The sequence below is a fragment of the Ovis canadensis genome, chromosome 1 (assembly GCF_042477335.2).
Source record: "Ovis canadensis isolate MfBH-ARS-UI-01 breed Bighorn chromosome 1, ARS-UI_OviCan_v2, whole genome shotgun sequence".
Classification (NCBI taxonomy): Eukaryota; Metazoa; Chordata; class Mammalia; order Artiodactyla; family Bovidae; genus Ovis; species Ovis canadensis.
In genome coordinates, this window is record NC_091245.1 from 9,688,290 (window position 1) to 9,711,255 (window position 22,966).

At 45.3% G+C, this 22,966-nt stretch overlaps 1 protein-coding gene across 1 annotated transcript in view; it reads right to left on the minus strand.

Annotated features, from left to right (window-relative positions):
- The window catches only part of CSMD2 (CUB and Sushi multiple domains 2), a 682,283-nt gene that overhangs the window by 601,796 nt on the left and 57,521 nt on the right, over nucleotides 1–22,966 (minus strand). The window contains exon 2 of the mRNA XM_069545242.1: nucleotides 12,988–13,204. Within this exon, the coding sequence (XP_069401343.1) occupies nucleotides 12,988–13,204 (217 nt within the window). The remainder of the gene's footprint in view (nucleotides 1–12,987; nucleotides 13,205–22,966) is intronic.

Sequence of the window (22,966 nt, forward strand, 5' to 3'; positions counted from 1 at the left end):
TGTGAAGAAAAGGGAGCCCTCCTGCCGACAACACATTCCTCCAGTCTAATCATGAGAACATCAGACAAATCCCAACCGGAGGACATTCTACACAGCACCTGATCAGTATTCCTCAAAGCTGTCGATCATCAAAAACAAGGAAAGGGGGCAAAATTGTCATGGCCAAGAAAGCCTAAGGAGATGCAAAGACTAAACATTATGTGGTTTCCCTGGATGCCATCCTAGAACAGAACAAAAATGTTAGCTTGAACACTAGTAAAGCTAAAGCATTAATTGCTCAGTCGTGTCTGACTCTTTGTGACCCCATAGACTGTAGCACAGCAGGCCTCTCTGTCCATGGGATTCTCCAAGCAAGAATACTGGAGTGGGTTTCCATTCCCTTCTCCAGGGGCTCTTCCTGACCCAGGGATCAAACCCGAGTCTCTTGCATTGCAGGCAGATTACCATCTGAGTAACCAGGGAAGTGATCCCTGGGTAGGGAAGATCCCTTGGAGAAGGGAATGACAACCTACTCCAATATTCTTGTTGGAGAATCCCATGGACAGAGGAGCCTGGTGGGCAACAGTCCATGGGGTTGTACAGAGTTGGACACGACTGAGTGACTAACACACCCTTCACTCAGATTCCCTTATTATTTAGACAGAGACTCCTGAGAAACCTGTATGTAGGTCAAGAAGCAACAGTTAGAACCAGACATGGAACAACGGACTGGTTCCAAATTGGGAAAGGGGTATGTCAAGGCTGTATACTGCCACCCTACTTATTTAACTTATATACAGAGTGCAAAATGTGAAATGCTGGACTGGATGAAGCAAGCTGGAATCAAGACTGCAGGGAGAAATATCAATAATCTGAGATATGCAGATGACACCACCCTTACAGCAGAAAGCAAAGAGGAACTAAAGAGCCTCTTGATGAAAGTGAAAGAGGAGAGTGAAAAAGCTGGCCTAAAACTATTCAAAAACTAAGATCATGGCATCCGGTCCCATCACTTCATGGCAAATAGATGAGGAAACAATGGAAACAGTGATAGCCTTTACTTTCTTGGGCTCCAAAATCCCTGCAGATGGTGACTGCAGCCATGAAATTAAAAGACTCCTGCTCCTTGGAAGAAAAGCTATGACCAACCTAGATAGTATTTTAAAAAGCAGAGACATTACTTTATCAACAGAGGTCCGTCTTGTCAAAGCTATGTTTTTTCCAGCAGTCATGTATGGATGTGAGACTTGGACCATAAAGAAAGCTGAGCACCTAAGAACTGATGCTTCTGAACTATGGTGTTGGAGAAGACTCTTGAGAGTCCCTTGGACAGCAAGGAAATCAAACTAGTCAGTCCTAAAGGAAATCAACCGTGAATAGTCATTGGAAGGCCTGATGCCAGAGCTGAAGCTCCAATACTTTGGCCACCTAATGCAAAGAACTAACTTATTGGAAAAGACCCTGATGCTGGGCAACACTGAAGGAGGGAGGAGAAGGAGGCGACAGAAAATGAGATGGTTGGATGGCATCACCGACTCAATGGACGTGAGTTTGAGCAAACTCCAGGAGATGGTGAACGACAGGGAAGCCTGGTGTGCTGCAGTCCATGGAGTTGTAAAGAGTCAGACATGACTGAGCAACTGAACAACAACTTCAAAGAGCAGGGAGACTGGGATGGAGGCTGTTGTGACAATCAAGGCAAAAGATGATGGTAGCCTGGATCACTGTGGTGGCAGTGGAGGGAGCTGGAAGGGATGGGCTTTGGAGAGGACTAACATTTACCCAATGCTTACTATGTGTTCAGCATCTTCTGCACACTTTATGCCTATAGGGTAGTTGAATCTTCACAACTTCCCTAAGGGTAGGTACTACTTTAATCCCAACTTTGTTGATATAGAAACTAAGACTGAGAGAGAAGTGACTTCCTCGGCATCTCATCACCATTAAGAGGCAGAACTGGGACTCGAACCCAGGCCGGCCGGCTCCAAAGCCCCTTTCCTAACCACCATCCCACACGTGCATGCTCAGCTGGGGCTACAGGCAATAGGAGAGAGAGGACGACAACCAGAACCACATTTGGTGCCAAGAAGAGTCCAGCAAAATTCAAAAGCACAGATAAAGTTGCTTAAAAAATACTGTATTTTATCCATCAGTGACCTAACTTTTAGGCACAAAGGCCAGGCCACCAGGAGCTTCATTTCCCTGAAAGCAAGTGTCAATTCTGGAAAGCTAGTGGACACTGCTATCTAGAATCCTCACCTACCTCTTCTAAAATAAATTCCAAAATGCCAAGACAGAATTTGCAATGGCTAAGGAAGCACTGGCTACTGTGACAGATAAACCCTGGACTCTGGGAGGTCCAAGTGTGTGCACAAGTTTATGTCTCACTTTTGTAAAATCCAGTCAATCAGCAGTCAAGGGAGGGGGTGGGTCCTACTTCATAGGACCCACCAGGTATCCAGGCTTCCTATATCTGTTTCCAGGGAAAGAGACAGAGCAGATTACAAGGGAGCTTCTCTGGGCCATGCCAGGGGTGAGGGGGGTACCATTACTTCATCCACTTTCTACTGGCCACTAAGGTGTACAGCTCCACCTTGATGCAAAGAGGCTGAGAAATATTGACGCAGCCTGGCAGCTGTTTCCCACAGACAGCACTGCCCTGTGGAAGAGAAGCAAGAATGATAGCAGACAGTTAGCCTTCTCTGCCACCCTGCTTAACAGGCCACTGGAAAATAAACCCTTATGCCAAAGACAAATGGTGAAATTGTTGAAAAAGCCAAGAGCAGTACCTGAATACGGCAGAAATAATCCAAGAAGATCAGGAGTATTTTATAGCCCTTCCACATACATCTCTAGTATCACTCAATCATACAATTTCAGCACTGGGAGAAGCTTCAGAGTTCTCTTGGACTTAAGTCTTCAATTTATAAGTCAGGAAAATGCAGCTGGTCCTGAGAAAGGACTTGGTGAAGGTCACAAGCACACCAGTGGCTGTGCCGGGCCAGACCCCCTGTCTCCTCACCCCAGCACTCACTAAAAGTGGCTCTCTGTTCACTTAAGAGACCAGGAATTGGTTTTCTTTTATGTTTGCTTTACGTGAATGAGGCGCGCAGTGCTTCGGAGATGCTTACTTGGGTACCATTTCTGCTGACCAATGGAGTAAATGCTAAAATTACCAAACCTGCCTCCCCCTGAAGACAACATCCCAGGGTTACCAGGGAGCCTTGTTCCTTGATTTCTGCTGTCCCAAAGTTTCAGGGAATGAGCTGAGGATACAGAAGGGGATACACTCCTATCTCAGCAATACCCCTATTGGCCACCACTTGCAAGAAACAGGCAAAGGAGGGTCAAAGGGAAACCAACTCCATTCTGGGTAAACTCACATCTTCGACAACGCTTGGTGACGCTGTGGGCAGGACTGATCACGGCAAGGGAGGCAGGCAACACAGTCTTTTGGTCCAAGACTCGGGCTGCATGGGGCCTCATATTCTGGCTGCTATTAAACAGCAGACTTGGCGAATGAGCAAGGCAAGGCTTTGCCACAAAAATTCACTTTGACCTTGAACCACAGGGCCCTACTGTGTATGGAGAGATTGCTCAGGACCCCGACACTGCTGCCCACCTGGCTTTGTATATCTCCCGCTGCCAACCCCTCCCCCACCACGTCTGCCCAAACCCACTCTCTGGCATTAGATGATGGAGCACACGGCTGCCCACGGGCCACCACCGTTGCAGACCCTGCTCGCTCCTTTCTGCAGTCCCCTTCAGCCTCGGTGTCGTTGTACAGACCTGTGTGAATATGTGTTTAAAAAGATTTTTTTTTAATTGAAGTGTAATTGCTTTACAAGGTTGTGTTAGTTTCTACTACAGCAAAGTGACCCAGCTATACGTATACACAAGTCCCCTCTCCTTTGGATACCCTTCCCATCTAGGTCACCACAGAGCAGTGAGTCCCCTGAGCTATACAGTAGGTTCTCGTTAGTTGTCTATTTTATGCACAGTATCTCTATAGATAATATGAGCTTTTGAATACATCCTCCCCAAGGCACATAGCCTCTTTGAGACTCGGCTTCCTTAAAATGGAAAAAAAAAATGGATAAGAAAAAATGGAAAAATGGATACAAATGGAAGTAATCATTCTTACCTATGGGAAAATTGTGAAGAGTGGATGAGCTGTGGGACTTCAAGCACTTGGCACACAACAAGTAAATGTTCCAACCACTCTGATCCTCCTCTGTGTCCCTCTAAGTCATCAGAGCTCATCGTCCAGGGAGATAAACAGAATGCTTTCTCCAATGTTCTACGGTGTTTCTTGGGCCAGAATTGTTCCGCAGCTGTCTGGGCCCATAAGAGGGGTCAGTGGTTTCACTGGGGGCCTTAGCAGGTCCTCCCCCAAAGCTGGCTTGGGGAAAGGCCATGTACCAAACCGACTGTGGTGACCCAGACAGGCGGCTGCCCTGTTCCAGGCAGCCCCGTCCAGTGGCATTCGGAGGCCTTGGCCTCTGCACACTTCAGCTGACTCCATGTTAATCAGAGATAACTTCTTCGATTAAATGTGAAGCTCCTACCAACAGGTTTGCCTCTGGATGGCAAATTTGCCCGCATTTAGGATGAATCAGACATATTTACTTTTCAGATGTTACGGGTTTGATAAAATCCATAATGCCTTTGGCCTCAAGCCCTCTTCCTATTAATTATTAAACCCTTGTGTGTTTCGAGGGTAATTGAATCCATGTTTCTAATTAGTTTACACTTAATTCATCAGAACAATTTTTAAGGGGCTGATGGATGTCCCAATAAGCCTCATGGGCAGTTTAATGAATCTTTATTTAAAAAGAAATTGGACACACACCAAACTGCTAACAGCAGTGACCTCCAGGGAGCAGGGTTGGGACAGGGCCTGGGAAAGGAGGCACTTATGTTTTTTCATTCTATACACTGCTGTACAGCTCAACTTTTTTTTATTTTTTTCTTTTTAAGTACTGAGTTCCTGTTACTTTTACTATTTTAAAGAAACTGCTTAAAAAAAGAAAACAGAATGAATTTTTTAAAGGGAAGTGGAGTAAATGCAAATGAGTCCCAAGCAGTCAGAAGGCATTTGGACATGGAAAAGCAAGCCCGGCTTCTACCAGGAGACTTGCGGCCCTTTCCTCCACTAGCCACTCTGTATCTAAGAGACCTTAGCCACATATACTTACTTCACCTCGGCAAAGAGAATGAATACTCCTCCTCTCCTGGGGGTATTGTTGAATTTTCACATATAATGTGTAACGACTGCTTAGGACCTTTGGGCGTGTCCCCATTTCCATCCTGTGAGCTCCCCAGCATGCACACAGGGCCCCTGGTGATCCGGCCTGACCGCACCCCAACCTCCCACAACACTCCACCCCTAGCGAATTCTCTGCACCTTGCCTCTCTCTTGATTTCGCCTTGACTTGAGCACATATTATTCTCTCGACTTCAAAGAGTCTCCCCATTCCTCCTTCGATGCCCCATTAGGGGATACCTTTCTCCAAAGGCCATTCACTCATTCACCCCATAAATATTTGTTGAGCGCCTCCTATGGGTCAGGCCCTGGAGATGCAGGGGAGAATAAGACAAGTCTCTCTAGTCAAGTGGAGCAGGCAATGGCACCCCACTCCAGTACTCTTGCCTGGAAAATCCCATGGGCGGAGGAGCCTGGTAGGCTGCAGTCCATGGGGTCGCTAAGAGTCGGACACGACTGAGCGACTTCACTTTCACCTTTCACTTTCCTGCATTGGAGAAGGAAACGGCAACCCACTCCAGTGTTCTTGCCTGGAGAATGCCAGGGACGGGGGAGCCTGGTGGGCTGCCGTCTACGGGGTCGCACAGAGTCGGACACGACTGAAGTGACTTAGCAGCAGCAACTCTAGTCAAGGAGCCTACAATCTTGCGAGGGAAATGGGCAGAAATCTAAGAATCACAGAGCACGCACATGTGAAGCCGTGAAGGACAGACACACAGCAATCTGAGGGATATCACAGGAGGTTTGGACCGGATTGAGAAGGAGGGGTGTCACAGAGGATTTGCCAGGTGAGAAAGTGACGAATGAGTTGAGATAGGAAAAATGAGTGAGTGCTGACTCAGCAAAGGGGTAGAAGCAGGGCTAGCATCCCAGGCCCACAGATCAGTATCTGTGCAAGTATCTCCCCACGACTACGTACATCAGGTTCCCCAGCCACGGCCTCCCGGACTACCTTCGCCTGCTTATTTATCTGTTTCCTCAGAGACTGTAAGTTGCTTGAAAGCAGAAGCTGTCTTGTTAACTGTTGTATCTCTGACACCTGGTATTCCTGGTGGGCATTCAATAAACGTTGAAGAAATGACAAGCGGATGAGCGTGTCTAGCATGGTTGCTGGCCCACAAGAGGTGCGCGGCGTCATCGCTTCTCCTTTCTCTTTTCCAGTATCCTTCCTCTGCTTTAATCTTAAACAGGAATGCTCCCTCATCCCCATGGGTCCTCCCAGCCACCTCCTGACCACAAGAACACATTCTCAAGGCATTCTAGGGATACAATCCTCCAAGGACAACCGTATTGGTGTGCAGGCACACTGTTAAGAAATCCAGTAGGCAGGTCCTTTAGCGGGCCTCTGCTGCAATACACAGTCATAAGGAGACAGTAAATCTGGCAAATTTCTGGATTTTTTACAACTTCCAAACAGGTGTCTAATGCCAGTTGAGTGAAATCTGCAACAAGCCCCAAATGACTAAAACTGCATTGCACCTTAGGCGGATGACAGAATGTGTATTGCCAGCAACAGAGGGAACCAGTTGCAGTGTTTCCCATAACCGGAGCCCAAATGTCTAAATTAAGGGATGCTTAGCTGTGCTTAACTGGTGCACTCATCACCAGTGCCCTATAAACCCTCCAATTCACAGTGATGTAGTTTATTAGCAGCAGCTCCATAGATTATGTTTGCTCATGTTCCATTAGGAAACTTCATCCCACATTAAAATGCAATGCAACAGGATGTCTGCCAGCACAGAAAGGCCATCTAATCGTGCAAAAGCAGAGACGTGGGGACAGTTCCAGTAATTCATCCAGGCAGGGCTGACACTGCATCGTCTAGGCGGCTTTTGGTTCTTTCCTGGCTAATTTCTAAATTCCTACAGGCTCCTCAGACTTCAGGACCAGTTCCTACTCCCATTTCCCACCCTGATCCATTATGAGAAGAATCTGATCAGCTTCTATTGTCAATTTAATTTCAAGCAGCCAGACGCTGCCTTCTGGCACCCTGGGATGCTGCTTGTGAATAGCTCTAGATGAAATGTGAGATGCTTTCAAGAAGATGGCTGTGAACTCCTGGTGGAGAAGGGGAGTGGTTGGGAGAAGAAAGACATCTGCATATAGAACAAGCTGTGTGCAGTGTTCCTACCGGCACCTCTTCATTAGCGATGCTAGGTGCAGCTGTCAGTACAGAGCATCACTTTAGAGGTCCCCATTTTGCAGAGGAGGAAACTGAGGCTCAGATGGGTTGACTTACTTGCCCAACATCACTGACACAGAAAGAGGATTCGTACCCACGTACAGCTGATGCTAAAAGTCTAAACTCCTCCTTAAACGCCTACCTTGGGATTTCTCAGCCTCAGCACCACTGGCATTTGTGGCTGTCTTGTGCATGGTAGCACTTAACAGCATCCCTGGCCTTGACCCACTAGATGGCCCCTCTCCAGCTGTGACAACCCAAGATGTGTCCAGACATTGCCAAATGTTCCCTTGGGGTCCAAATCGCCTTCAGGTGAGAATCACTATTCTACCTCGCGTCTTGTACATTTATTGGGTTCATGTGTGTGTGTTTGCTTAGCTGTATTTTCTAATTTTTTTCTACCAACATACAAGTATTTCTTTTGTTTACATCTCGTCACAATTTAAAACAGTTTACACACATTATTTAATGAAATCCTTATCAACCAACCTACAAAGTAGAAAATGATACACTCACTTCATGGATGAGAATACTGAGGATAACAGTCAAAGTGACCTGTCTATGCCAAGCAGCTAGCAAGGAGCTGGAATTCACTTCTTGAACGTGCGTGGCTCGGCCACAGCCAAACGTGGTGGGAGGCTTGATTCCCAGCCTCCAAGAACTTGACTCTAAGCAGGAAGGAAGTTTGCTGCTCACGACACAACCCATGAGCTAGCAGCTCGAGAAAGATGTGTATCAAGAGATTCAGAATTGGGGTGGGAAGGTGACTCCAGTCTTTTGCTGGAATGCATCCATAAACAGAGTGAAAAGGATTGAGAGAAAGTAAGGGAAGAAAAGAGAAATGCATTAAAATGCACAAAGGGCAGAATTATGAAACTTATGCCTGTCAAATCTGAGACAGAAAACCCCAAGCAGTGCAGAGAGAACCGTGCAGCAGGCTTCTTGCCAGTCCCCCAGGCCCACTGCCGGGCCACCGTGGGATCAGCAATGCCGCCCACAACGAGTGACTTCCTTTGAGCCCAGTCTCTCCTTCAGTGCCCGTCCTCCACGTCTGCAGCCCCCCAGTGTAAACAGTCTAATGGTGGGCCACAGGCACCAAAGCGCTCTAGTGCAGTCTGAGTTCCTAAGAGAAGGATGCGAATAATGCGTGTGGGCACTAAGGGCCCTACCGCAGGCGACTCGGGCACAGCGCCCTGGGAGGCGGGTCAGCGTCACCACCATTGTGTAGGTGAGGCTCAAAGAAGCCAGACCTGGCACAAGGCACGGCACAAATAAATGCAGAGGCCAGCTGGCATAAATCTGGGCTCTGTCTCCCAGGAAAATGCAGCGAGAGAGGTGGCCTAACTGCTCTGGAGGACGAATGAAGACAGACAATGCCCACAAAACCCTCACCTCTCCCAGGACGCCACAGAACATTTTCCTGGAGCCTGGATTTCGCATTAGGCTGATCTGGCTTGCTTTCTGCGTCCGAACCAGACACTGCACACATATCCTCTACCCCTTCCTTTTTCATACTCCCACCATACAATCCCTACAAACCCACCCTTAACGCCGAGGACCACACTTTCCCGTAGCATCATACAAACCCGTGCCTTCTTTTCTATTCATTATTCTAGCTCAGGTCACCATTGTCTCTTGCCCGACCTGGATGTCACCAGTCTGGCCCCCAAACCAATGCATTTTCCACACTGAAGCCAAACCATGCCAAAATCCTCCACGTAAAGACCTTCATTTGAAGGGCATCTACCAAATACCTACAGCCAATATCACACTTAAAACGTGAAAGGTAGACTATTTTAAGACCAAGAACAAAATAGGGATGTCCACCCTCACCACATCTATGCAATATTGTATTGAATATTGGATATGTTCAACATTCTACCCAATGCAATTAAGCATAAATAAATAAATAGCATCCAGATTGAAAAGGAAGAACTAAAGCTGTTTTTATCCATAATTATTAAAAAAAAAAAAGAACTATCAGCAAGGTCATGGGATACGAGATCAATATACAAACATCAATTGTATTTCTATATATTAACAATGAATCATCCAAAAATAAAATAATTCTATTCACAACAGCAAATCAAAAAGAATAAAAATCTTAGAGATTTCTAGTTCAAGATGGAGAGCCAAGACAATATGTTAAACTCTTCTTCAATCTGACCTCCTAAATTGTCAAGGAGATAGTCCAAGGTATAGGGAAAGAAAGACTATATACATCCACGTGGAAACGAGGAAAAAGAGACAGACACCTACATGCTACAGGCTCTAAGGAATTTCTACAAGATGTAGTGCCGATGAGACCTGACTAAGAAAAGGCTCACGAGCCCACTAGACAAGATGGTGATGGGGAAATACAGCTTAAAAGGTGTTCTCAAGAAGCACCTTTCACCGTCAGTGGAATAAAAATCAGAGACGAGGCAAGGAAAACTTGTGCTTAAGGATGGAGAAATGGAAAAAAATAGTAAGGAAGCTTAAAAACAGAAAGTAGTAGCTATTATACAAGAACAAATAAACAGTTACCAACAAAGAGTGTGAGTGAATGAAACTTTTCCGTTACAGAATAAAAATTCTTATGAAAGATTTTAAAAACAAAAATCTAAGAGATACATGAAACAATGATATAGAAATATGAAAATAGAGGAATTGGCAGATGGTTGATAAACGCAAACCTAAAATAAAACAAGTAACAATACTTGTATCACAGTAGAATTTAAGGCAAAAAGGGGGGCATAAATATAACTTTTATATTGGGAGAATTATAATTGACTCTGAATATCTGCTACTTAAAAATACTGACATGCTAAAGAGTATACATCAAAATATATAAAATAAAAACTTAGAAATAAAAGGAGAAATTGATTTAAAAAAATAGTGAAAATGTGAAGACATTCACTTGCACTTAGGCAACAAATAAGAAATCAGAAAAATTAAGCAATATTAATAACATGAATTTCTTCAGCCTTCCACCATAGAATATATGTTTCTTTCAAATACTCAGAATGTTTACCAAAAATGATCTTATACTGAGAGAAAAAAGTCAAAAATTCTCTAACATAGAAATCATAATCTGAACATAAAGCAGTACAATTTGATAATAACTGAAGTATAAAAATATTACTTGGAAATTTTGATGGAAAAAAAGAACTTGAGAGTCAAGGAAGAAACAAAACTGCAATTAGAGACTAGTTCTAAAATAACAACTATCCATCAAAATTTATGGGATATGGTCAAAGCTGTGCTTAGGGAAAAATGTCTCTTAACGTTTTTCATATCAGACAAGAAGTAATGGAACTAATTCAATGCATGAAAACAGCAAAAGAACAACACCAGCCTAAGGTAAGAGGGAGAGAAAGATGAGGAAAGATAGAAGCAGAAATCAATAAGTTAGGCAACAGGAAAGGAATAAAATTGATAGCCCTAGAGTTGGAGCTTTAAAAAGACCAATGAAATAGGCAAAATTCTGGCAGGACTGAGTGAAAAAAAAAAAGAAAATGCAACTGCAGAAACCAGAAGCAAGAAAGGGGGTGTGATCCCATAGAGTGAGGAGGTAGAGAAGCTGTCTATGAAAACTACAGGCAGTGAAAATGAACCAAAGCGAGCACAGGAGGACCACAGGGATGAGGAGCCAGGGCAGGGAGGACCTCGTGAAGGTACCAACCCCAGGAGCCTCCTCCTCAATCACGCTGCTTGGTCAGAGTGAACACATCCAGGGCGCCCCCCCTTCCCTTGCCAGGACTGCCTCCTAGGTCCTGGAAACCCCCACCCTTCCCTGCCAGAGTCATCCCCACCTCTGGGGGTCTTCTACACTTCGCTCGCAGAGCCAGAGAACCCAAATGTCAGAAAACAGAGTTTTGATCACCCGCGTGTGCATCCTGCTTTAAGAGTAAAGAAAGATGGAAGAACTTCAGGATGCAGAATCTGCCTCCAGCCATCTGCACCCCAACCAGCCACTCCACTGGCCTGATCTGATTTTCTTCTTCTTTTTTTTTTTTTTAATAATTATTTGTTTTTATTTATTTGTTTGGCTGCACTGGGTCTTAATTGCAGCAGGCAGGATCTCCCGTTGTAGCATGTGGGATCTTGGTCCCCAACCAGGGATCAAACCCAGATCTCCTGCATCGGGAGGGCAGAGTCTTAGCCACTGAACCGCCAGGAAAGTTCCCAATCTGACCATCTTGCAAACCTTCCCCGAGAGTCTATGTGGGTGTCCCACCAGATGGGATCACCTGAGCTCAACATCCGACAGTCCAGGCTTCTGGTTTTCGGCTCTGCCCAGTCCCAGTCTCCTAATTCTTTATCTCTAGCCCCACCCGATGTCCTTGAACTCTAAACTCACATATTCAAGTCCAGGCCTACCTACCCTTTGCCCCCCACCCCTGTGACCAGCATGTAACCTCCACAAAGACAGTGGCTTTGTTTTGCCCACGGCTGTGTCCCCAGCACTTGGGCCAGTGTCTGGAACATAGTCGATGCTCATGAAATATCTGTGGAATGAATGGGCGGAGAGGACTCCAGTCTCTTCACCCAAGTTCAGTGAACACCTACTGTGTGCTAATCCCTGTGGAATGTCAAGGGCGGATGGACAAGCCTGGTCTTGTCAGGAAGGACACTGAGTCAGGGGAGCCCCAGAGGCCCACCCCTGTGGCAGGCGTGGTGGCCTCGCCTCTGCACTGCCCTGAGAGGGCTGGGAGTGAGCAAGAGGGCCAGCACTGTCCTGGGGGTGCTGTCTGTGACTCCTCTCCAAGAGCATCTTAAACAATGGCAGGGAACCTCTCATCAGCGCACTTCCAATTAGCATTCTGACCTCCCCAGGGCTTAGCTGACGTGCCATTGACTCTCTTTCTCCCTGGGAGCCCACAGTCCTTTGGGCAGAACCAGGAGGAGTCTTTCGGGGCAGCACAGCAGGCCATCAGGTCAACAAAACCTGGAAAGCTGTAACTCTGGGGCCTTGACCTTGTCCCACCAAAGTCTGCTCTTTCTGCAGAGGTGGTACGCTCCCTCCCTGTCTTCCTCCTTGATGTGAACTCTCCCCTCGGGAGCCAGGTCAGCAGTACCAGAAAGCAGTCTCATCCTCTCCAAGGTTTTCTCTTCCATCAACTGTGATGGTGTCTAAAATCTGGGAACTTCTTAAATTCTCAATTCTATGCTCAGAGCCAAAGCCATGCAAATGCAAGGCCATTTCCAACAAAGTATAGATGGTTTTCAAACACAGGATGCAAGACACAGTCACTACTGGCCTTCAGCTCATATCTGCTGGGTCCCAGGGAGGTATGTCCTGCGTATGCATGCAAAGTCAGTTTCAACAGAAAGACTTGACTTGCTCTCTATGTTTTCTATCTAGTCTTCCCCAATGCCCTACTCATCCATCCTGCCTATTGGAAACCTCTAAGCAGGAGAAAGAGCTTCATAAAGAGCTTTATAAAGAAAGAGCAATTGAGGGCAGGCCTCATAAAAACAGAGGGCTTTGTTGACTACTGTTCACCCTGCCTTGTTCTTCCTCCCAGTCAGCTTGGCTCAGGCCCAGCTGTTGGCCACGGGCAGGAGGGGGTGGTACCTGGTTCGCAGGTTCTCTGGCTGGGGTGGCCCATCAAACACCGACAGGACGTCAAAGTCCTCCTCCAGGGCAAAGGACTGGAACACAAGCTGGATCCGGTGCTGGTCCTCTGCAGTGATGGTCCACGTGCAGTTGGCGTAATTGGGGTAGCCATACGGGAATCCCGGGCTCTCAACGGTGCCATTGGGACCCTGCAGTTGGAAGGTGCAGTTCTGACCTGGGAGAGAGAAAGGGAGCCATTCAGTATGGCCAGCAGTACTCTGAGACTCTGCCAGAGGGATGGGCGCAACGTGTTAAATGATCGTGAAGCCCCTTTTCCAGATGCTCCCTCTCGCCGCAGAGGGAGGGGAGTGCGGTGACTGACCCCGAGTGCAAGCTAGCTTGTGCTGTGCCCTGTCCAGCTGATAAAATGAGCATTGTTGGACTCAAGCCCCAGAATGATTCTGTGAGGTAGGAAACAAGCCTCAGAGAGCCTGAATTAAAAGCCAGCAGACCAGCAGAACTTCCTCTTCACAACACTAAATGCCAGAATGCTGTTTTCAATTGCTCTCCATTTTCCATGGCCCCTTGACCCTCCAGTCCCTCCGCTCCGCTCCCACCCTCTCTTCCCATCTCTACAGAAAATAAAAGCCATCAGCGGGGACCCCGTTGTCTTCCCAATTCCACCCCACCCGTCCAGCCCACCCCACTTGGTCTTTCTGCCTCCTGCAGATGAACCAGCCCTCCTTCCATCTAAAGACATTTCTCCCCTGTGCCCATTGCCTCCTATTCCTCCCTAATCTTCACGAACCTTATGCATGTTTCTCTCTCAACTATATTACACGTGTTCAGCTGTTTCCTCTCCATCGGAAGGATGGAGCTGTTTTAAATGTGCTCGAGAATCTATGACTAAGGAAGCACCTCCGCATTCCACTCCTCTTTTCCCTCCAGCTTTGTCTCTCTCTTCTCCTTCACAGCCTAATTTTCAGAAAACACAATCTGTCTATTCTTTCTGTCTCCATTTCCTTCCTATCTTCTGATCCTATCGATCCACCCGAGCAGATCCACTAAGGTCACCGATCGGTCCAGTGGATACTGTTTAGTCCTCATTTCAACATACCTCTCTCTCAGCGGCCTCTAACGCTGTTGCTCACCCCTCCCATCTGGAAATGCCCCTCTCAGAGCAAAGCATCTCAGACTACACTGAGCATGAGCACCGCCTGGGGGCCTGGCTCATGTGGATGTGGAGGAACAGCTCCCGGGTGGGGAACTCATCTACCTGGAGCCCTGGCGATGCAATGATGCTTTGAACAGCGTGGTCTCCAGCTTCTGCCCACATCACTCACTTTCCATCTTTCCTCCCACTGAGCTTTCTCTGCTCCTTTCCAGGGTCCGTGTTGGGGTCTCTCCTCCTTTCTGTCTATTCTAGAGGATTATTCTCACTTGTGCACTGATGACTCATACACTCCATGTCAGACCTCCCTCTGAGCTCCAGACCTGACCTCTCCTTTGGAAGATGCAGGCTCCCAATGTCCTCCATCCACCCTTTCCTGATGCTTTCCTCTTCTTCACAGCCCCATGGACAACTTATCACCCTGTCTCTATCTCCACTTCCCTTGACCCCAAAGCATCTCTCCCCTAGACCACCGTAATAACCACCTCCTAACTGGTCAACCAGAGAAAGCAATGGCAACCCACTCCAGTACTCTTGCCTGGAAAATCCCATGGACAGAGGAGCCTGGTAGGCTGCAGTCCATGGGGTTGCTAACAGTCGGAAACGACTGAGCGACTTCACTTTCCCTTTTCACTTCCCTGCATTGGAGAAGGAAATGGCAACCCACTCCAGTGTTCTTGCCTGGAGAATCCCAGAGACAGGGGAGCCTGGTAGGCTGCCATCTACGGGGTTGCACAGAGTCAGACACGACTGAAGTGACGCAGAAGCAGCAGCAGCAGCAGCAGCAGCAGCAGCAGCAGCAGCAACTGGTCAACCACATGTACCACATTTACACTGCAGCCGGGGATGTCTTTTCAAAAGAGAAATAAAATCAGGTCACCTCCCCTTCCCCTCACCAACATCAAATCTCCCATAGCTCATCACTGGTCTTCAGTAAGGAAAAATTACTTGTAGACCTATGAGGGTCTCTGCATGGTTTGACCCTTAATGACCTCTTAGCCTTGTGTCCACTAGCTTTCCAGCCAAACCCCATACCTCTAACGGGCTTGAACAGATATTTCTCCAAAGAAGATATGCAAAGAGAAGACCAATAGGTACTTGAAAAGATGCTCAACATCACCAGCCAGTCATTAGGGAAATGCAAATTGAAACCACAAGGAGGTATCACTTCATACCTGTTAGAATGACCATCCTCAAAAAGATAAGAGATGACATACTGGCAGGGACATAGAGACAAGGAAAGCTGTGTGCACTGTTGGTGGGTATGTAAACTGGTACAGCCACTACAGAAAACAGTACGAAGGACCCTCAAAAAATTAAGATTAGAACTACCACACGATGCAGCAATTCCACTTCCAGGAATACACCCAAATGTAACAAAAGCACTAACTTGAGAAGACATCTGCCCCTCCATGTTCGTAGAAGCATTACTTACAATAAAAAAGACGTGGAGACAATCTAAATGTCCATCGATGCATGAGTGGATAAATTACTTGCGAGATATACACAGAGGAATATTCAGTTCAGTTCAGTTCAGTCCAGTCGCTCAGTCGTGTCCCCCATGAACCGAAGCATGCCAGGCCTCCCTATCCCTTACCAACTCCCGGAGTCCACCCAAACTCATGTGCATCGAGTCGGTGATGCCATCCAACCATCTCATCCTCTGCAGAGGAACATTCAGTTCAGTTCAGTTCAGTTCAGTCGCTCAGTCGTGTCCGACTCTTTGCGACCCCATGAAACATAGCACACCAGGCCTCCCTGTCCATGACCAACTCCCAGAGTTCACCCAAACTCATGTGCATCGAGTTGGTGATGCCATCCAGCCATCTCATTCTCTGTCGTCCCCTTCTCCTGCCCCCAATCCCTCCCAGCATCAGGGTCTTTTCCAATGAGTCAACTCTTCACATGAGGTGGCCAAAGTACTGGAGTTTCAGCTTCAGCATCAGTCCTTCCAGTGAACATCCAGGACTGATCTCCTTTAGGATGGACTGATTGGATCTTCTTGGAGTCCAAGGGACTCTCAAGAATCTTCTCCAACACCACAGTTCAAAAGCATCAATTCTTCAGCACTCAGCTTTCTTCACAGTCCAACTCTCATATCCATACATGACCACTGGAAAAACCATAGCCTTGACTAGACAGACCTTTGTTGGCAAATTAATGTCTCTGCTTTTTAATATGCTATCTAGGTTGGTCATAACTTTCCTTCCAAAGAGTAAACATCTTTGAATTTCATGGCTTCAATCACCATATGCAGTGATTTTGGAGCCCCCCAAAATAAAGTCTGACACTGTTTCCACTGTTTCCCCATCTATTTGCCATGAAGTGATGGGACCAGATGCCATGATCTTAGTTTTCTGAATGTTGAGCTTTAAGCCAACTTTTTCACTCTCCTCTTTCACTTTCAAGAGGAATATTACTCAGCCATTAAAATAAGGAAATGCTAACATTTGCAACAACATGAATGGACCTTGAAGGCATTATGCTAAATGAAACAAGTCAGAGAGAAAAAAATAAATACTGTATGCTATTACTTATATGTGGAATCTAAACAAACAAACCTCCCCAAAAACAAATTCATAGAAAAACATATTAGACTTGTGGTTATCAGAGGCAGGGGACGGGAAAGGGGAATTGTAGGAAGGTCGTCAAAAGGTACAAACTTCTGCTTATAAAATAAATAACTACAGGGGATGTAACGTACAACAGGGTGACTATTGCTAACTCTGCTGTATGATATACAGGTAAATTGTTAAGAGAGTAGATCCTAAGGGTTCTCATCACAAAGAGAACTGCTTTTTATTTTCCCTTTCTTCTTTTCTCCTTCTCTTCTCATTGTTTCTGTATGAGAAAACGGACAGTAGCTGAACTTATGTGGTAATCATTTCACAACATACCTCAATCGAATCATCATGCTATATGCCTTACATTTGCACGGTGGTATGTGTCAATTATATTCTCAACACATCTGGCGGAAAACAAACACCCCACCCTTCTCAGTCCTTTGTACTGACCACACTCTCGCTGCTCAGCCACAGGACCTTCGCATATGCTGTTCTCTCTTCCTAGAATACTCTTCCCCTCCTTCCTGGCATATTTTGTTTCAGCTCCCAGTCAAGGGTCTTTCCTTGACTAGTTCAAACCCTTTATTATATGCTTTCCTGAAACCATCACCTCTCCTTGGCAGCACTTATCATAGAAGCAAATGTCCATGCTTCCAGGTGACACAGTCTTAAGTATCTGTCTTCTTGCCAGGCTGTAAGCTTCATAAGACAGACCATACTTGAGTTTTCCCATATGTGAATCCATACCCCAAGCTCAGTACCAGACACACGGTAAGTTCTCAATACTTTAATATGGTGCTTGTATTTAGTGAGCGTTTGGTTAGACACTCCTCTAAGAACTTTGCATATGTTAACTTGTTTGACCCTCACAACAGCCCTAGAAGGTAGGTACTGTGCTTACCATCTCTATTTTACAGATGAAGAGCTAAAGCAAAGGGAAACGAAGGAAGGGAGCCCAAGTCACGCCATTACCCAGAGATGGGATTTTAATGTCAGCAGTCCACTTCAGGTCCACTGTCTCAAATACCAAGTTGATGAAAAAGTTCATTCGGGTTTTTCTATAATAAGAAAAACACAAACAAACTTTTTGCAATCCAATATAATGCTGATAAATTGACTCAACGCTAATTTCTTTAAAGCCCACTTTAGGGATTAGCTAACAAAGGGCAGTTAATCTCTAAAATGACTTTAATATTGAAAAATCTCTTTTAATACAAAAGAGGGATAACACAAAGTATCCCATTTTAAAAGGGGAAAAAAGCTAAAGTCTTCTGAATAAATGCTAAATGAACATTTAATAAAATTAGACATGTAACCCTGATTCAAGTAAGCATTTGGAAGTAGGAGAAAGACCGCTTCTTTAGCATGACAGAGCATCCATTTTAAAATAATAACCTACCTCCTACTTACACTGAAACATCTGATTAAGATCAGGAATGAGATACAAATGCTACTACCACCTCTGAGATTTCATTTCTTGTTAGAAGAGCTAATCCATATGAGGCAAGAAAAAGAAATGAAAAAAGAGCAAGCAAAACTATGGCTTGCAGGTGAGGTGCTAATATAACCAGAAAACCCAGGAGACTCAGTTAGAAAGCTATCAGAACTAATAAAATATTTCAATAAGGTAGCTGAACACAAGTAAACGAAATCAATGACATTTCCATATGTCAGTGACAGATAAAAAAATAAAGAAACAAAGTCTTATTTATGATAACTACAAAACGCATATAATGAATGGAAATAAACTTAAATAGGCAGTCACTCTACAAAAATAACTTTTAGAGAAGGATAAAAAAATTTGAATAATTGGAGAGACATATGTAATCTTGAGTGGAAGACTAACTTCCGAAAGGTTAATTTGGAATATTAACCTTTTGAAAAGTTATTGAAAAGTTCATTTATAAGCTTAATGCAATTCTGATCAAAAGCCCAATGACCTGCTTTAAATTTAGTAAAACGGATACCTAAGTTTAACTGGAAGAAATTGACAGTCACAGACAATGGATACTTTTTGAAAAGGTATTAAAAAGTAGTATTCTCATTCTACAAGATACTAAACAGAATCACCAAATGGTGCTTATGAAAATAGCGTGAAGGTGGCCCAAGAGTGGACAGGCAGAACATGGAACAGCATTATAGGAACAGCCTTAAACAGACATAAAAATTAAAATATGTATAAGACAGCATTAAAAATCAACGAGAAAAGAAAATCATTTTACAAGGTCAACTAATTAACTGAGAAAAGAATTAAGTTTTATCTCAATTCACACCATATAGCAAACTAAGTTTTTAAAAAAAAAAAGTCAAAAAATAATTAGAAGAAAACATGCACAAATAATTATCTGCCTGATTTTTCTGAATGTAAAGCTGTGGAAGATACTACAAGATTGACAGTTTATACAAAAAGCATGTGTAGGTCAAAAATAGAAACAAAAGCCACAGAAAAAGATAGAAAAGTAATATATGTAATACAGAAAGAACCATTACTAACCAGCAGGAAAACAGCAAGCACCATAGTTGAAAAGCTGGATAGGGTCTTGAATAAGTCAGTTCGCAAGGAAGACATAAGCGGCCCAGAAACCAGAAAAGTATTCAGCTCCAATAATAATGAAATAAAGCTCCTAGCTCCACAGCTTTCCCTTGATTCACCTTCCTGAATTTCACCCCACGAGCACCAGCTCTACTCAGCTCACCCCTCGGGCACCAGATCTACTCAGCTCACCCCTCTAAAACCTGTCATGTCATTGCACCACATCACTTATTCATTCATTTAGACCCTGTGATGGGTCTTGGGACCTGGATCACAGACCAAACATAAGCAAATGCTTTCATGTGGCAGTACTGTGCCACAAGGGTGCACGGAACGATCCTCGAGTATAGACCCCATGGGGGTTACACGTTGAGGACCACCCTCACTCATGTCCCAGACAACCACTGAAACCATCCTTCACAACTATCCCCAGCATCCCACTCAGACCTGTGTGGGTCTACAGTTTCTAGTTTAGAATTTGCGTATGAACAGTACGTCCTGTTGCAGAGAAAGAAATTGGGGGTTGGGGGAGGAGGTTCAGAACAGAGCCCGTGGGAACATTTTCCATGCATGGGGACGTGAGAGGTGATAGAGTAGGAGGCGTGAGAGGTGACAGAGTAGGAGGCGGGGAGGAAGGCAGAACAGTGGAGAACCGGAGGGCAGGCCTAAATAGGAGGTGACTCAGCGCACTGAGCGTCACAGAGAAACTGAGGTGAGGGTCTGGGAGGAGCTCACTCGGTTTGATGTCTAAATGGTCCCTCCGGAAGTAAGGATGCTGAGAGTGGGCACTCTGTCCCGGTTTCTGCTGCACCCACAGTGCCTAGAATTCAATAAGAATTTGCTGAATGGATACATGAATTTCAGCAAAGACAGGTGGCAGGTGGCACAGGGACAGAGGCCAGACTGTCATAAGTAAAGGCGAGACGGGCTGGTGAGAAGGTAGAGGCCATTGTATTTTAAACAATAATGTAAAACAATGTGTGTACCTGTCAGTTGCTCAGTCATCTCTGACTCTTTGCAACCCCATAGACCATAGCCCACCAGACTCTTCTGTCCATAGAATTCTCCAGGCAAGAACATTGGAGTGGGGAGCCATTCCCTTCTCCAGAGCATCTTCCCCGCCCAGGGATCGAACCCAGGTCTCCTGCACTGCCGGCAGTTCTTTACTGTCTGAGCCACCAGGGAAGCTCCATACCTTTTGCTCATTATAGAAAACTTGGAAAATATAGACAGGAATTTAAAAAGAGGAAACATCACCATTTCACCTTCCTCTCAGAGGCAACTGTTGTTAATATTTTCTTTTCTCTTTTTTTTTTTTTGCTAGATTTTTCCATACACATTTCACATCATTGAGATAGCACTGTATATTTAATTTTGTGGGCTCTTTTTTTCAGTAAATTATTCTTCAGTCTTTAGTTACAAAAGGCAGTGTCACTTCTAATATGCACGGCTATGCATAAATGCAACATCAAGACGTATGAAGACAAAAAGGCCCCCAGTCTCTCTCCTTTCTACCCACCCCAAAGCTACCAAAGTTAACAGGCAGGTAACTCTCTCCTGTACAACCTTCTCATCCCTCATGCAAACAAATGGACACATTCCGAGAGAATTTTTATTATTTTGTTTTAAAAATGAAATCGTAGTTGTGTTCAATTCTCCACAACCTGCTTTCTCATTTAACAATACATTGGGGACACCTTCCAGGTCAGTAGATCCATATCTAACTGATTTTTTATATAAATGTGTAATATTCCACAGCCTGGATGTATCTCAATGTATTCAACCACTCCCCTGCTGATGGGCGTTCAGGTCATTTCTTGGTTTTCTTTTGCAACAATTCAGTAAGCATTATAACATGAGCTTTTCCCCCAAGATATTGAATCTGTTCACCAACAGCATTTTAAATGGATGTGCCACATTCCGTATATGGTTATACTAGAATTTACTCAGCCATTCTCCTATTCTCAAACCCTGAAATTGTTTCTGGATAATTTTTTCTGTTATAAATAAGACCTGGCCTCTTAGTGAAATCTGGTGACAGCATGCTGATCAGTGCAGTGGAAAATGCTTTTCCATGGCCAGAGTCCCAGAACGAATGTTCACTTAGGCGGTGACTGCGTTCAGCTTAGGTTTTGGGGGCGGGGGGGTCACCATCCATAGGAGACTGGCTGACTTCTGTGGCAGGTGCTGTTGGAGCTCGTTAGACAGGGCTGGAAGCCGGACTCATTTGGAAGTTTCCCTGGAGTTAAATGTTGGTTGGTGAGTTGACAAAGTTATAACCCACAGCGGCCACTCCAGATTGATAGGCTAGTAGAGTGGGAGGGCATGGCAAAAGGGCCCAATGTTCCTTCATGTCTAGAAGGTACTGAATTTCACCCAAGGAAAGGACTACCTGTTCTTCACTTTCAGGGACCTGCTCTAGAGACAGGACCACTGCTATCGACTTTCATCCAAGGAAATCATGCTTCTCCTTCTCAGGAAGAAGCGTGGGTTGCCTTCTCCCATCCCTACCTCCTTCTAGTCAATGGAGCTACCAGACATAGCCAAGACCTGCTTGGGCTTCAAGAACAATCCTGGAGAACATGCATTTGTTTTTGGACAACTTCCCTAGATAGATGCAGAGACTGCCAAAAGTGCAGGTTCCCGGGTCAAAGGGTAGGAATATTTCTGCTGCTTTAGCTCTGGATCACACAAATACTTTCGAGAAAGCGCCCACCAATTATGTTTTGTTTTTTAATTAAAGTATTTATTCATATTATCACAAATAACAAGCTCTGTTAAATTCAACCCTTTCATTTTTATTTTACTTATTTTTGGCCACACTAGACAGCATGTGGGGGCTTCCCAGGTGGTGCTAGTAGTGGTAAAGAATCTGCCTGTCAACGCAGGAGACCCAAGAGATGCAGCTTTAATCCCTGGGTCTGAAAGATCCCCTGGAGAAGGAAATGGCAACCCACTCCCATATTCTTGCCTGGGAAATTCCACAAGTAGAGGAGCATGGCAGGCTACAGTCCATGGGGCCGCAAAGAGTCAAACACGACTGACCACTCAAACACACACACAGACAGCACGTGGGATTAGTTCCCAGGCCAAGGATCCAACCCTCGTCCCCCACACTGGAGGCACGGAGACACCCGCTGGGCTGCCAAGAAAGCCCCTACCAATGATGCTTTTAACAGGCATGTCTAGGCATGCCTATCTTAATGTATGTTTACCAACACTGTGTATTATCTTATCGAAAAGTTTTTGCCTACTTGATAGGTGCCAAAAGATGCTCTCTCGTCCTACTTAGCATCTATCTCCTTATCATTCAGCTTCAACATCTTTTCAACTTTCCCCAGTAAATTTAGTTCCTCCCTTGAGGAATTAAAGCACCTGTGGCATGCTTTTCTGCTTCGTTTAGATTTTTCACGTAGAATAAAATGTTTGGTTTCTATGAGCAGTCACATTTATCTGTCTTTTCCTTGGTAATGTGTTTCTCTTTACTGACATTTAGAAAGATTTCTCTCTGGCTTCTCATTCTACACAGCATAAAAGCCAAATTCCTTGCCACAACTCAAAAGCCCTACCTGAAGGGCCACCTCGTTACCCCTTGACCTTCCCTCCTGTGTCTCACCCCTTTATGCTAGTGATCAGCCATGCTGCTTAAGCCCATGTCATGCCACCCTGGGACCCTGCATCTGCTCGACCTTTGACCCAGGAAGCTTTTCCCCAAGAGCCGTGTGACCC